The following is a 13764-nucleotide window of genomic DNA, read 5'->3' on the forward strand; positions in this document are numbered from 1 at the left end:
TAATGTCCCAAGAACAAAGCAGTCACGACTGTGCATTTAGGCTAACTTACTCTTTGGGGACATCTGTGCAGGGAGGATTTTTTCCCCTATTGTGCTTTATTAGACAATTAGAGAAGGCATTCTGGAAAGGTTTCAATTTCTTGTTCTTTTCCATTATTATTCTCACTGATGTAGGGTAAGTGATTATTGCAGTCTTCATCCATGGATTATATAAAAGTCTTTTGCATTTCAGAAATGCTCATTTGTCTCTTTTTGTCTTGCAGGGAATAACTTAATGGCTTTTAAGGTTAGAAGGGACCATTATGTTTAGGTAGTGCGACCTTCTGCAAAGCTTGGACCAAAGAATGTTTCTCAATAACTTTTGTATCAAACCTGTGTGTGTTCTGTATGTGGAGCTTTTTGAAAGAAATTGAGAATAGTCTTAAAAACATAAACAGATTAAAAAGGAAATTATACCAGTGCGGGATTCCTTTTATTACAAAATCACAGAATGATTGAGGTTGGAAGGGACCTCTGGAGGTCATCTGTTCCTCCCCCCCCCCCTTCTGTAATTGATCTTTTTAGACCTCTACAGGTGATTCATTTTGCACACCTTTGCATATTCTTGAAACATATGTGGAAAAGGCAAATACCATAGTGGGATTTATGAAGGAAAAGTGCACTCAAAGTTAGCTTTCCTTTTACACAGCATTTGCAAGGTTTCAGTTTTTAGTTATCTATTGGGTTTTGGAATGGGAAGGAAAAAACAGTGATAGTGGCCAGTGGTGAACAGAAAGAATGGGATCTGGAAATTGTTATCAGTAAAGGGGAAAAACAAACAAACAACAACAACAAAAGAAACCCCTAAGGATCTGGTATTGTTTACCCTAAAAAGTAGACTAAAGGGAGGTAATGGTCTCAGCATAAAGTGCTGTTGCAAGGAGTATAGGTGAATAGAACCGCACGTAGTTCATTCAGGTTGCATCAAGAGAGATTCAGATTATTCAGTAGGAAATACAATGGTGAAAATTGTGAATGACTGGAATAAATTGCATTGGAGGTTGTAGAATGGGAGGTCTTTAAAGTCGATGAGACACCTGGCAGCAGCAATGCAGATACAGTAGATCCTTCGTTGGAGTTACTGGAGCAAAAAAATGCATTGTGGACGCTGGGTGACAGATATTCCGTTATTCATATAAAGCAATTTAGCTTATAGAAAACAGTGCATTAGTCTTGAACGGTTAGTAGAAATACATCTGTTTTGCTCACTTTGAGAAGGTTCATGAGGTTGATAGTGCAAATGTCAAGTCAAAACTAGACTTACGAGGAATTGCAAATACCTCATTTTTCTGAAAGTCTAGGTATCTTGCTATAATCATAGCATGGGTGGGAGATGGTAGCAGGGAGTGTAGGAGAGTGGACAGGAAGAAAGTCACTTGAAGAGAAAATTTGTTTGTAGAATAAAAATACTAGGTTACAGTCTGTGAACTTGATGGATTGCTGTAGCTCTTGGCATTGTAATCCAACTGTACCTCTGCACTGGGATACTATTCTGTAATGCATAATTTCTGAAAATACTACTTCAGAAGTGTAATAACACCTTTTTGCATGGCATATGTGAACATATGCTTATTTTGTGTGTGTGCTATTAGAACTTAAAATACTGAGATGATTTTCTGCTTACTTTACAGACTTGCTTACAATCAAATACATGACCATGGGGGATATGAAGACCCCAGATTTTGACGACCTTCTTGCAGCCTTTGACATACCAGACATGGTTGACCCAAAAGCAGCTATTGAATCTGGACATGATGAACATGAAAGCCACATAAAACAAAATGCTCATACAGATGAAGATTCTCATGCACCTTCATCATCTGATGTTGGTGTGAGTGTCATTGTGAAAAATGTACGTACAATTGATTCTTCTGAAGGAGTGGACAAGGATGGCCACCATTCCACAGGCAATGGCTTGCATAATGGCTTTCTAACATCATCAGCTCTTGATAGTTACAGTAAAGATGAAGGGAAGTCATTTAAAGATGATGGGTCAGCTTCTGAGACTACATTGAAGGATTCAGCTTTCAACCAGTTTAGCCCAATTTCAAGTGCTGAAGAATTTGATGATGATGAAAAAATTGAGGTGGATGACCCTCCAGATAAAGAAGAGATGCGTGCAAATTTCAGGGCAAATGTCTTGGCAGGATCTGTATCTCAGCAGGAATATGACAAACTAAAAGCACTTGGGGGGGAGAACTTGATTAAATCTGGTATCCCAATTTCAAGCAGTATAGATAAAAGTAAAGTTGCTAAACGAGAGACAGAGACAAACTCTGTGAATTTAAGTGTTTACGAGCCTTTCAAAGCTCGGAAAGCAGAGGACAAGTTGCTAAAAGACAATTCTGAGAAGCTTATTGAAAACAGGATACTTGATGGAAAACTGAGCACAGAAAAAAGTGAAACAAGTCTTGCCAGCATTTCACAGTCCAAAGCAAAGTCATCAGCAAAGCTTTCTTCATGCATTGCCGCGATTGCAGCACTGAGTGCTAAAAAGGCAGCTACAGATACCAGTAAGGATTTACAGTCTAATTCAAGAGAGTCTTCTCCATTACCAAAGGACATGAGCGAAAGTCCCCGGGCTATGGAAAAATCACCTGAATCTCAGAGTCTTATTGATGGTGCTAAAAAGCCATCTATTAAGCCACCTGATAGTCCCAGGAGCGTATCAAGTGAAAACAGTAGCAAAGGGTCTCCATCTTCTCCTGCAGGGTCAACACCAGCAATTCCTAAAGTTCGCATAAAAACCATCAAGACTTCCTCTGGGGAGATAAAGAGAACTGTTACTAGAGTGTTGCCGGAAGTTGATTTGGACTCTGGTAAAAAGACAGAACAGAGTGCTTCTATGGTAACTTCCATGACGTCTCTCCTGTCCTCTCCAACTTCTGCTGTTCTTTCCTCTCCTCCTAGAGCTCCTCTCCAGTCTGCAGTTGTCACCAATGCAGTTGCATCTGCAGAACTTGCACCAAAGCAGGTCACTATCAAACCTGTGGCTACTGCCTTTCTCCCAGTTTCAGCAGTTAAAACAGCAGGTTCACAAGTTATTAATTTGAAGCTTGCTAACAATACTACAGTGAAAGCCACTGTAATATCTGCTGCTTCAGTGCAGAGTGCCAGTAGCGCCATTATAAAAGCTGCCAATGCTATACAGCAGCAGACTGTTGTGGTGCCAGCATCAAGCCTTGCCAGTGCTAAACTTGTGCCAAAGACAGTCCATCTTGCCAACCTTAATCTTCTGCCTCAAGGTGCTCAAACCACCTCTGAACTCCGCCAAGTGCTAACGAAACCTCAGCAGCAAATAAAGCAGGCAATAATTTCTGCAGCAGCCTCGCAGCCTTCTAAAAAGGTGTCTCGAGTCCAGGTGGTGTCATCTCTACAGAGTTCTGTAGTGGAAGCATTCAACAAGGTGCTGAGTAGTGTCAATCCTGTCCCAGTTTACATCCCAAACCTTAGTCCCCCTGCCAATGCCGGAATAACGTTACCAACACGAGGTTACAAGTGTTTGGAGTGTGGCGACTCATTTGCTCTTGAGAAGAGCCTGACACAGCATTATGACAGGAGGAGCGTGCGAATTGAAGTGACATGTAATCATTGTACAAAGAATTTAGTTTTCTACAACAAATGCAGTCTTCTTTCCCATGCTCGTGGACACAAGGAAAAAGGAGTTGTAATGCAGTGTTCCCATCTGATTTTAAAACCAGTCCCAGCAGATCAAATGATAGCATCTCCTTCAAGCAATACTGCTACATCTATGCTTCAAAGCCCTGTGGGAGTCGGCACGCATACTGTAACAAAGATACAGTCTGGCATAACGGGGACAGTAATATCAGCTCCAGCAAGTACTCCCATCATTCCAGCTATGCCACTAGACGAAGATCCATCAAAACTCTGTAGACATGGTCTAAAGTGTTTGGAGTGTAATGAAGTTTTCCAAGATGAGACATCTCTTGCTACACATTTCCAGCAGGCTGCAGACACGAGTGGACAAGTAGAGTATCATATGTTTAAATTCCAATGTTTCACCTATAAGCCTAGGAGACTTTGGATATGTTTTTCTTTCATTTAGATGTTAATTATCTGAATCTCCATGATTAAAAACATAAACTAAAACCACAAAAAAAGCTTGCGAGCACTTTTATAGTGAACGTCAACGTTTTTAAATAAGACTTTTCTTAGAGTTGCTTAGGTCCTGAAGTCTAAAATTGCCATTCTATATTTTTTACTAGAATTTAGCATTAGCTTTTTTACAGGTGAACATTATAATACTGAAATTGATAACGGCCTTTAAGATTTTTTAATGACTATCTCTGTGCTTTGAAATTCGATTATCCCGTGGAATCCACTTAATTGTCACCCTCATTAACAGCACACTTTTTAACCTGAGAAATATTTTTAAGTGATTCATTCCTGAGCCGTCTTTGGTTTTTGTTATTTTCATATAGCACTATAAGTGAGGTTGGCATTCCTATTACCTACAGGGACTCTAGCCAGCAAATAAATGGCACACTGATTGTACTGAAAGGGTACGCGTGCTGTGTTCTTCAGGTCTTTCTTAAACAGAAAGTGGTGTTGACTAGCACACATTACTTGCTATGTGACCATTTACATATTTGTGTTGGTTTTCCTTTCCTCTCATGATTGCTAATGAATTAAACTTACTTTAGTAAAGAATTCTAAAATGGTTTGTGTGTGGCCTAATCTGAAATGCCTCATTCAATAAAAGTTAGTATTAATCAGTGTGCCATGTATTTTATAACCCTGTAAGAATTAAGATCGTTAATTAAATGATATAGCTGGATTTCCATCGGAGTGTGCCAATTAAAAGGGATTCTGGCACGTTTCAAAGCATTCAGTTGATCTTGATGTTGCAGCTTGTTCCTGTGCATCAGCAACGAAGCTGAAAGCCTGCAAACAGGCTCTGACTGATCAAGTCAGGGATGCCCTGGGAATATTCCTGGGACTCTCCCAGCAAAGTGCAGAGTAAAGGATTACGTCCTGCAGCTAGGAAGAAATCCGCTAGTAATAGAAGTGCAGAGAGGTCCTTGTTGGAATCTCTTCACTGATCTTAAGACCTGTTACGTGGCCATGAAGCAGGTACGCTGTTCCCACCAGTACAAGCAGTGATGCAAAGAGATATGAATGTGGAGATAATCTTGATTATATGGATTATGTGGCTCTGCCTCAGCTCCTACTTCACGAACTGGTTAGCAGACTTAGGCTGAAATTGCCTGGATTCATAGTGAATTGCAATGTGAGTGAGTTTGTGTTCGTAATGTACTACAGATAGGCCTACCTAAAGCCAGCTTATTTAAGCCTTATGTCAGAAAGAGGTTAGCAGAATGTATTCTGTCCTCAGATCTTGCTGCAGTTTTGAACATTTTCTAATAGCTGACCAAGAGCATGTTCTGCACCAGCTCTCAAGTTGGCCAATATGCAGTAATTATTTTTAGCTAACTCCTCTGTTGGTGCATGTTAGGTTTATCTTTTTTTTTTTTTTTCATAATAGGTCCATTAATTATCATTTGTGGTATGGTAAGATCCAGTAGTCCTTGGGAAACCCCTGTTGTGTTTGGTACTATGAAAATGAGTAATTAAGAAGGTAGTTCATAAGCAGAAAGCCTCCAAAACAACCAAGTGAGTAAGACAGACAAAATAGGTTGGGAGGATGGGGCAAGGATAAAATGGAAAAAATAGAGAACAACAAATATTTAAAAAAAAAAAAGTATTGTACTTGCGTTTGGGGGGGGCCTTTTTTTTGGTATGGACAGGTAAACAGGTTTGTAGAAACACCTTTGGCCTTTCTTGCTACCTCTTATTGGTGCTTGTGCTCTGTTGCTGCTGAGTGTGCTTTGTATGCATGTCCTCTTAGATACTGTTTACCCTGGTGAATTTACTGTGGGAAAGCAATGAGATCTTCATACAGCATCAAAATGTAACATCAGTTAAGCAGAAAGATAAGTATGGGTACACAGATACTGCTGTTTAAGGAGGAAAGCTTATGAAGATACAGAAAATAGCATTGCCTACAACCCACCAATGTGTTTCTCTCTCTTGTTGGAAAGCCACTGTCTTTTAAGAGCTGAGGTGTGAAGAAGGCATTAATACCTGCTTACTAGGCCATGGTTTTCCAGATTTCAAAAAATAAACAAAATAAAGAAAAATAAAAGCCTTGTGCTGCAAAACAGAAAGGAAAAGAAGCAATTTTCATGTTGTTCCATTTTAAAAGAACACAATCAACATTGTTTAAATGTTTGTTGAACTACCTCTTAAAGCTGACTTAAATATTTTTTATAGTCCTTTTAATAGATCAAGCAGCAGTTTTCAGTTGTGCGCTTTTGTTTATGTTGTGCTCTATTACATACTGTAATGACGTAGCTCTACTGCTACATCATGGTAGCTGCTTAACTGAGCAGTTGCTTTGTAGTGAGAGCAATGCCTCCAGCTTTCTTAACAAGTTAGCTTCTTGTCCCCTCTTCAGTTAGCATGAGCATCACTACAAGAGTAGTGTTTGCTGAAGAAAGTCTGTGTACAGGTGTTTATTAATAGTATGTTTCCCCTTTAAAAGCTTGAAAAAGAGCTTTATTGGACTTCTGTTCTATTAGTGCTTGGCACTGGGTTTTTGTTATGAAACTACAATTAATTTGGGGGGAAGGAAACATGAAAGTTCTATAAAATAGATATTTTCACTTGAGGAGGAAGGAAGGAAAAAATATTTGGAGTTTGAAAAAAAAATAGAAAAAATAGTTATTATTGGCAACTTACCATTCTTTCTAGTGCCTACCTCCTTACTCTTGAAAAGGAAATTGCATACTGCTTTGTGGTAAAAGTAGGAAGTAGCAGTTACTTCTTTTTAAACTCCTGTTATAAAGGTAGAATGATTCTTTTAGAATAACTTAAAAAAAAAAAAAAAAGTAAAACATCAATTAAATGAACAGCAATTGAACAGCAATTAAAAAATGTTCCCTATAAAGTTGTTACTTTTCTGTAACATCTTCTTTCTGTTAGTAGTCCTATTGAAAAGAACCAGACCACTCACTGGTAGATTTCATGGCTGAATGTAACCCTCACCTACTTAGTGGGGAAACAAAAGCAGCAGACCCGGACTAATTCGTGTTAATGTTTGTCTTACTTATAGCTATAAGTGTATTGCTCTCGGGGACACTACACAGTTCATTTACCTTCATGTTCATAGTTCTTGTGTATCTTTATTTTCCACCTCCACCATTTTTTCTTCTAACCTTTTTTTTTTTTTCTGGAACTTTGACTTCAAATGCAGGCAGGTGATGATTTTCACAAACTGTGTTTTATTTTGGTATGGGTTGGAATGAGAGAACTGGAAGTTAATGCCACCTTAAGCCCAGAATAAAATGGTAAGCAAATGTGCTGAATTTCAGAATTTTGCAGTAGATTATTCTTGATCTACTGTAATCAGTTACAATTAAACATTTTACAAGTCAAAATAGCAAACCAGTAGCCTTAACAAATAGCATTATTGGCATTTCGCGTCAGTCTGAATTACTGGCATTGCAGATGAATCTTGAAGACTGCTTGTTGCAAAATCACCATCTGGGATGCGCTTAGCTGGGGTTGGAATGTTGCATGGCTTTTACGTGGCATAGCACCAGGTTTCCTTTTGTAGTGCTGCAGACAAAATGCTTGGGAAGGGCTGTGAAAACCCCGTATGTTTCTGTGATTGGAGTAAGAAATTTTGTTTTGCTGGTTTCCTACATAATCGAATAACATTCCAGGCCCTCCAGTATTATATTGCTACTTATTAATACATATATGACAGAAGATAAATTTTAGGAATGGTACTGAAGGCTAGTAAATGTGGCAAGCACATTTTAAGTAGAGTTATGGTTAGTCACGCGTTTGCAGCCCGTAAGCCTGAGCTGAATACAAAATTCACATCCCAGACCAGTTCTGTTCAGTGTCGACAGGCATGAGTCACTGGTTCGGACCATGGTTGTTTGGTCAACTGAGGACAAACTCTGACATTTCAGAGTGGATAATATGACTGTATATAGTCATGTTTGTATGACTGTAAAGCCTTTTTGCTTCCGGCACTGGAGTTAGTATTTGTCTTGCATTGATTAAATGGGTACAGGTGATTTTTTGTACTGGCAAAGTTTCCAATACTAGTAAGGCAAACTCATTTGAAACCTATTTGTAACACTGTAGTATTTCTTCTACAATGTTAGCTTTGATTATGCTGTTATATGCTGTGAATCTTACTGTTTTTTAAAAGACACTTACAGGTTAGTGGCCTAAACTGGAAGAAAGGGGTGTCTCTTTGTGAAGCCCCTGTCTTTCAGTAAGAAACTGTTTTATCATGAGGGAAAGGATTATTTCTTAATTATTTGAGGATTTCTTTATACGTAGGTTAGTAAATCATTTTTAACACAACTCTGGAGATCTTGTTTTTTCTACATTCTTGCAAAATGTACACATTACTCCATCTGCAAGACTCTTAAGGATAACATTTCTAAAAATACATAAATATCTTGTTCAAAAATACCCATGCCACGAAGGAGTCTTAGTTTTGCTTTTAAATCTTCATATGTCACTGATGAGATTCATAATTTCCAGGTCATAAGAGAGAACAATAATTTAAAAGGCCTTACAAAGCAAAGTTGTACAAAATGAAGTCGTTCTGCAAAGACTTTTATTTGTGCTTGACTTTTAGCCAGTGTTTCTGTTGAAGTCAACGAAGCAGCAGCTTCTGTGATAAAAGTTAAACAGAAGTATTGCTCCATACAGACTGTCAACCACCTGCTTAGAGATCTTAGTGATGTAGTACTCTAAATGAAACATTTTCACAAATGGTTTTACAGGTTCTGCTCTTTGTGCTCTCCAGTAATGGAAAGCAACTGCGAGCAGAAGTGAAGCGTGTTTCCAGCTCAGTTGCATCATTTACATTTCACCCGAAGAATGACACACAGTACCCAAAGAATTCCGTGATTCTGATTTGGCAAATGGTCAACATGTAGTTGAAGGGTTTTTGTTTTTTTTTAATTATTTATGTGTAACAAAATACTAGAAAAGAATTGGTACAGGAAGTAGTTCCTGCACTTAGAAAGATTGCCCTTCAAAGAAAAGCTTCTGAAGTATTCCATACATCTGCAGTTTTTACTCAAATGCACAATATTTTGATATTTTACAAAGCAGATGCTGTAGTCTAGCCTGAGAAATATATTTTGAAATTATTTATAGACTATTTGATTGGTAATACTCTGTTTTATTGGCATTGAGAATATTGCCAATAGAATTCATCAAGAGCAAGTATCAAAGAAAGTGAAGATAATATATTTTGTTGGTTTTTTTCTGTATTTATTTTTTTTTCTTGTCATGGTGCTTTTAGATAAAGCTGCTAGGTTTTTTTCTCAAGTTTTACTTAGACCCCTTGCACTATTAAGGTAGTCTTTTGAGGCACCTAATAAAATTTAAATAATCTGACGTGCATCTTCTATGGTCAATGGTATGTGAACGAGCTTTGTTTTGTCAGAATCTGGCCCAAAGTGCCAATACATCCCGTTGCCAATATTCTTCACCTCAGTCCCATGAGGTTAGTCAGCAGAATCCAGAATTTAGTCCTTGACTACTTCTTTTGGTTCAAATCACAGTCACAACATTTAACCTTTTGTTTATATTACAGTGTTTGACACAAGAAATAATGTCTAGCTGAACCAAACCTTTTGTTTCATCTATTTTGGTTTATCGTTTAGAAGACATGCAATATCTGCCAGATGCTGCTTCCTAACCAGTGCAGTTTTGCATCACACCAGAGAATTCATCAGCATAAATCTCCATACACGTGTCCTGAATGTGGAGCAATCTGCAGATCTGTCCACTTCCAGACTCATGTTACTAAGAACTGCCTGCATTATACCCGAAGAGTTGGTTTTCGGTCAGTATTATGATTACTTTGTTGTCAATTTATATGTAATTTATGCTTTCAAAAGTAATTTTCCATTTTCATAAGCATTGTTTGTAGAATACAGCTTCATGGGTTTAAGGTTGTCATGGAAACAATGCTATTAGTACTACAAATTTTGGAATAAATACTGCATTAGAATTCAGCTTTGTTTTGGGCATCCGCTTTTGTATGTTATTAAATCAGAATATTAGCTAATCTCATCCAACCATAAAATGTCAGATTCAGGACTTCACAGTTTCTAAGGTCTAGAAAATTCAGATGTATTTTCTTAATTTCAGGTTCATAACAGACTTCTTGAGCTTTTTCAGGACATTGAATTTTAGGCTGTTCTTTCTGGTAGAACAGTCGTTTTCAGTATTTATTATCAGGAGAATTTATTATCAAGATGTGGATGGGCATACCGCACCAGTCTGGTAGCACAGCAAAAACAACTTTGTAAAGTCCTTTTTGCTCTTATTTGCTGTGGGAAGTCAAGATTTGTCTCTTTACACTGCTTGAAAATTATCTTCTTCATTCAAACAGCCTGCTCTTCTGGTTGTTCATTGTTAACTCCTTCAGTTTTCCTTTTATGCTTTCCTTTCCCTGTAATGGCAACTCACTGAGAAAATGGGGATCAGAGGCATTTCATGGAAATGTTAAGTTTTGAAAGGCTTGAAAATTGTTTTATTGTCAGAACTTTACTGACTCTGAGTGGCAGGCAGCACAGCAAGAGATCGGAAGAGCAACCCGTACAGCTGCGCTTTGCTCAGCAGTCCTCAAGCATTTCCATTTCATCCTGTCTGACTGGGGAAGGGTGATTTAAAGTCCTACCCACTAGAAAGCTTCTTCCCCTTCAAGGTACCGCAGTTCCTTTACTAGGATGGCTGTGACGTCCTTCCACGAAGGGAAGAAAGCATTTTTCCTCCATCAAGGCAGCTGCTGTGGCAGTTAGTTTTCAGACTAAACCTATGGCCTGACACAACTCTCAAATCTTCATGTTTCTTTGGATTCTTTTATCCTTTCCTCCAAAGCAGTGGTCTGTCTTGTCCTAAGTTTCTTACATCTGCTTCCTCCACTCTACTGCCCTTCCCAATAGTCTGTACCTCTTTGTATCATCTTCAGGGACTCTTGGCCTGCACCAGTAACACCAGAAGATTCATAAATCCTTCACAGTGAATCATGATAATGTTCCTAAGCTTTCTGAGATTTATCATAAACATCTCATGTCACACTAAGTCAGAATTTATTTGGTGAGAAGAAACCAAAAATACTTAGGCAAGGAAAAGCAGCATCTGGGAAAGTTTAAGGTCTTCCTTCATTAACTCCTCAGCACCTCGTTATCACCATGACACATGCGCTGCTGAAACGCATGGTATGTCTTGGACCAATGGATCTTGTAAGGCCAGTTTGGTTTCAGTGGTTCAGGCTAACTGTCTGAACTAAATAAGCTGAAAATGTCAACCTTAAGTTTGATTGCATCCTAGTGTGTTGAGAACAAGAAGGGTGATACAACAGTCAAAGAAAGGAAGGCTTGGGCCTTAGGAGTTGTTTTAATATGCAACGGTGGATGCTGAGGATCATTTATGATTTTGCATCACTAGAAAATAAAATCCAGGCAAAATGGGATGGAGAAGGGAGAGGAGGGATGTGCCCCAGCTCTACTGAGGTGACACCATAGCAGTAGAGCTGTTAAGGATTCACTGCAATGAGAGGGCCACACTTTCTACTGCTATGAAGAAATGTTCATCTCTATATGAACAGAGAAGAGCTTAACAGACCCCAAGAAGGTGAGGACCATTTACTTTAGAAAATGCACTGGCAAGTGGAGACTAGATAGCTATGGACTTATTTATTAGGATTTACTAGTTATTTACTTATTTACTAGTATTAGGGATGTAAATTAAGTGCTTAAGAAAGAAAGGGTAACATTTCATAAAATTCCATGAAGATCTATTTTAAAAGGAAAGCAGGATTGTTAAGTGCAATTTATAACTATCTAATGCTTTATTGCTATCATTAAGGCATTAAAACAGTATCCAAAAATTATTTGATGTTTATACAAAAATGATCATGCTAACATGATAGATGCCAAAGTTATTATTTCAGAAGCTAGGGGCCTTCCAAGTTGAAACTAAAACTCTTACTGCAAAACACTGATCACTAAGAAATCTGTTGATTTGACAGGTTACGTTTTAATTGCTTATTTCAGTATATTCGCAGATTTACTGGGTATATATACTAAGACTGGACTGGAGGTGCATGGCACTATAAAAGGGGCCATTGTGGGTAGAAATTCTCATGTGCTAATTTTAATTCAATTTTTTAATCATTTTGTTTTAGAATAGATGCGGAAAGGTCACAAATTTTCAACATTGCAGAAGTACGTTTTTGAAAAATACTTTCAGAATTCCAATCTGATATACTGAATTGATTGTAGAGATTCCGTTTAGTTGTTTTGAATTTAGATTTACTTTTTTGTTTGTTTTAATCCAAGCATTGATTTGATTACTAGCACAGAAAATCATTGCCATTATGTTTTCATTAAGTCTAAACAAGGGAAGTGGTGAAAATGTTTTGCTTACTAGTTTTCCATTTTGGTGGTAGCTTCTAAATTACTGTGGTGTACCTTACATAATCCGCTGCATGTGAAAAAAAATGCATTTTATAAAAGCTCTTTACAAATTTGCAGAGGATTGAAGCATTCTTTTTATAATCAATAGAATATTTGTCTGACTCTTCTGTCTATTCTGTTGTAATATCATAAAACGTGCTCTGACTTCATATCTCTTAGATTTTAGAAGTTAAATTTGGGAAAATCCTTTTTTTTCTCCTTTTTGATATGCAAATCTCTGCTTATAGTGATTCTTACTCTGTTGTTTATACTTTTAAATTGACAGTATAATGTAGTTTTAACTGGTTGTATGTATATGCTTAACTCTTCCACTTGCTTGAAAATCAGTGTTGATTCCATTTCTTTCAATACTGCTTTATGCTAGGCTGAACTGACTCTTTTCCACTCTTTTTGCAGCTGCGTGCATTGCAATGTTGTATACTCTGATGTGGCGGCACTCAAGTCTCATATTCAAGGTTCTCATTGTGAAGTCTTTTACAAATGTCCTATCTGTCCCATGGCATTTAAATCTGCTCCCAGCACACATTCCCATGCCTATACACAACACCCGGGTATCAAGATAGGCGAACCAAAGTAAGCAAAATTACTATTTTTACTGTACTTGCTTGCATTCTAATAACCTTTGAAATTGCGTTCTGTCCTGTACTTACAATCTTAATTCAAGTACTGAACAATCAACAGTTTGTCATCCATTTGGTAATGCGTGTCATTCTTCTAATATTTTCAAGAGGTTTTAGCTAGGAATTTATTTGGCAAAGGTTAAATTTCCATGAACATAGCAATAGCAGTTCTTTAAACACAGCACTACAATAAAGTAATGCAGTAATTACAAAAACAATTCAGCCTGCTCGTGTGCTGCTTCTCCTTGTTTTCTAATCCACTTAACCTCACGTGCATTTTTACTGTGAATTGAGATATAATGTGATTCCAAAAAGAACTGCTAAGGCTCACCGGCGCTTTTGTAGTGATTTTCTTAATGTCTGGTTGAAAAGGCAGAAAAAAGTGATTTTATTTTTTCTGTTATGTGTTTACAAATAGTTGTCTAGGTGAATTTGGGAAATTGGTTCTTCTCGTGCCATCAGTGCTCGGGTTGGGGTGCATGCTTGTGGCCGGGGTGTTAGATGCAGCTGCAGTTGTCTCTGGGCAGACCTCAGGCAGCTCTTGCGGGCTGCAGCCT

General features: G+C 37.9%; 1 protein-coding gene across 16 annotated transcripts in view; it reads left to right on the forward strand.

Annotated features, from left to right (window-relative positions):
* Positions 1-13764, forward strand: part of ZNF532 (zinc finger protein 532) — a 46221-nt gene that overhangs the window by 14037 nt on the left and 18420 nt on the right. For 15 of the 16 annotated variants that reach the window (XM_066987821.1, XM_066987816.1, XM_066987817.1 and 12 more), the window contains 3 exons: positions 1671-4027; positions 9765-9946; positions 12984-13160. In XM_066987821.1, the coding sequence (XP_066843922.1) occupies positions 1691-4027; positions 9765-9946; positions 12984-13160 (2696 nt within the window). In that variant the 5' untranslated portion in view covers positions 1671-1690. The remainder of the gene's footprint in view (positions 1-1670; positions 4028-9764; positions 9947-12983; positions 13161-13764) is intronic. The other variant, XM_066987820.1, reaches the window with a different exon arrangement.

The sequence above is a fragment of the Anser cygnoides genome, chromosome Z (genome assembly GCF_040182565.1).
Source record: "Anser cygnoides isolate HZ-2024a breed goose chromosome Z, Taihu_goose_T2T_genome, whole genome shotgun sequence".
NCBI classification, from domain to species: Eukaryota; Metazoa; Chordata; class Aves; order Anseriformes; family Anatidae; genus Anser; species Anser cygnoides.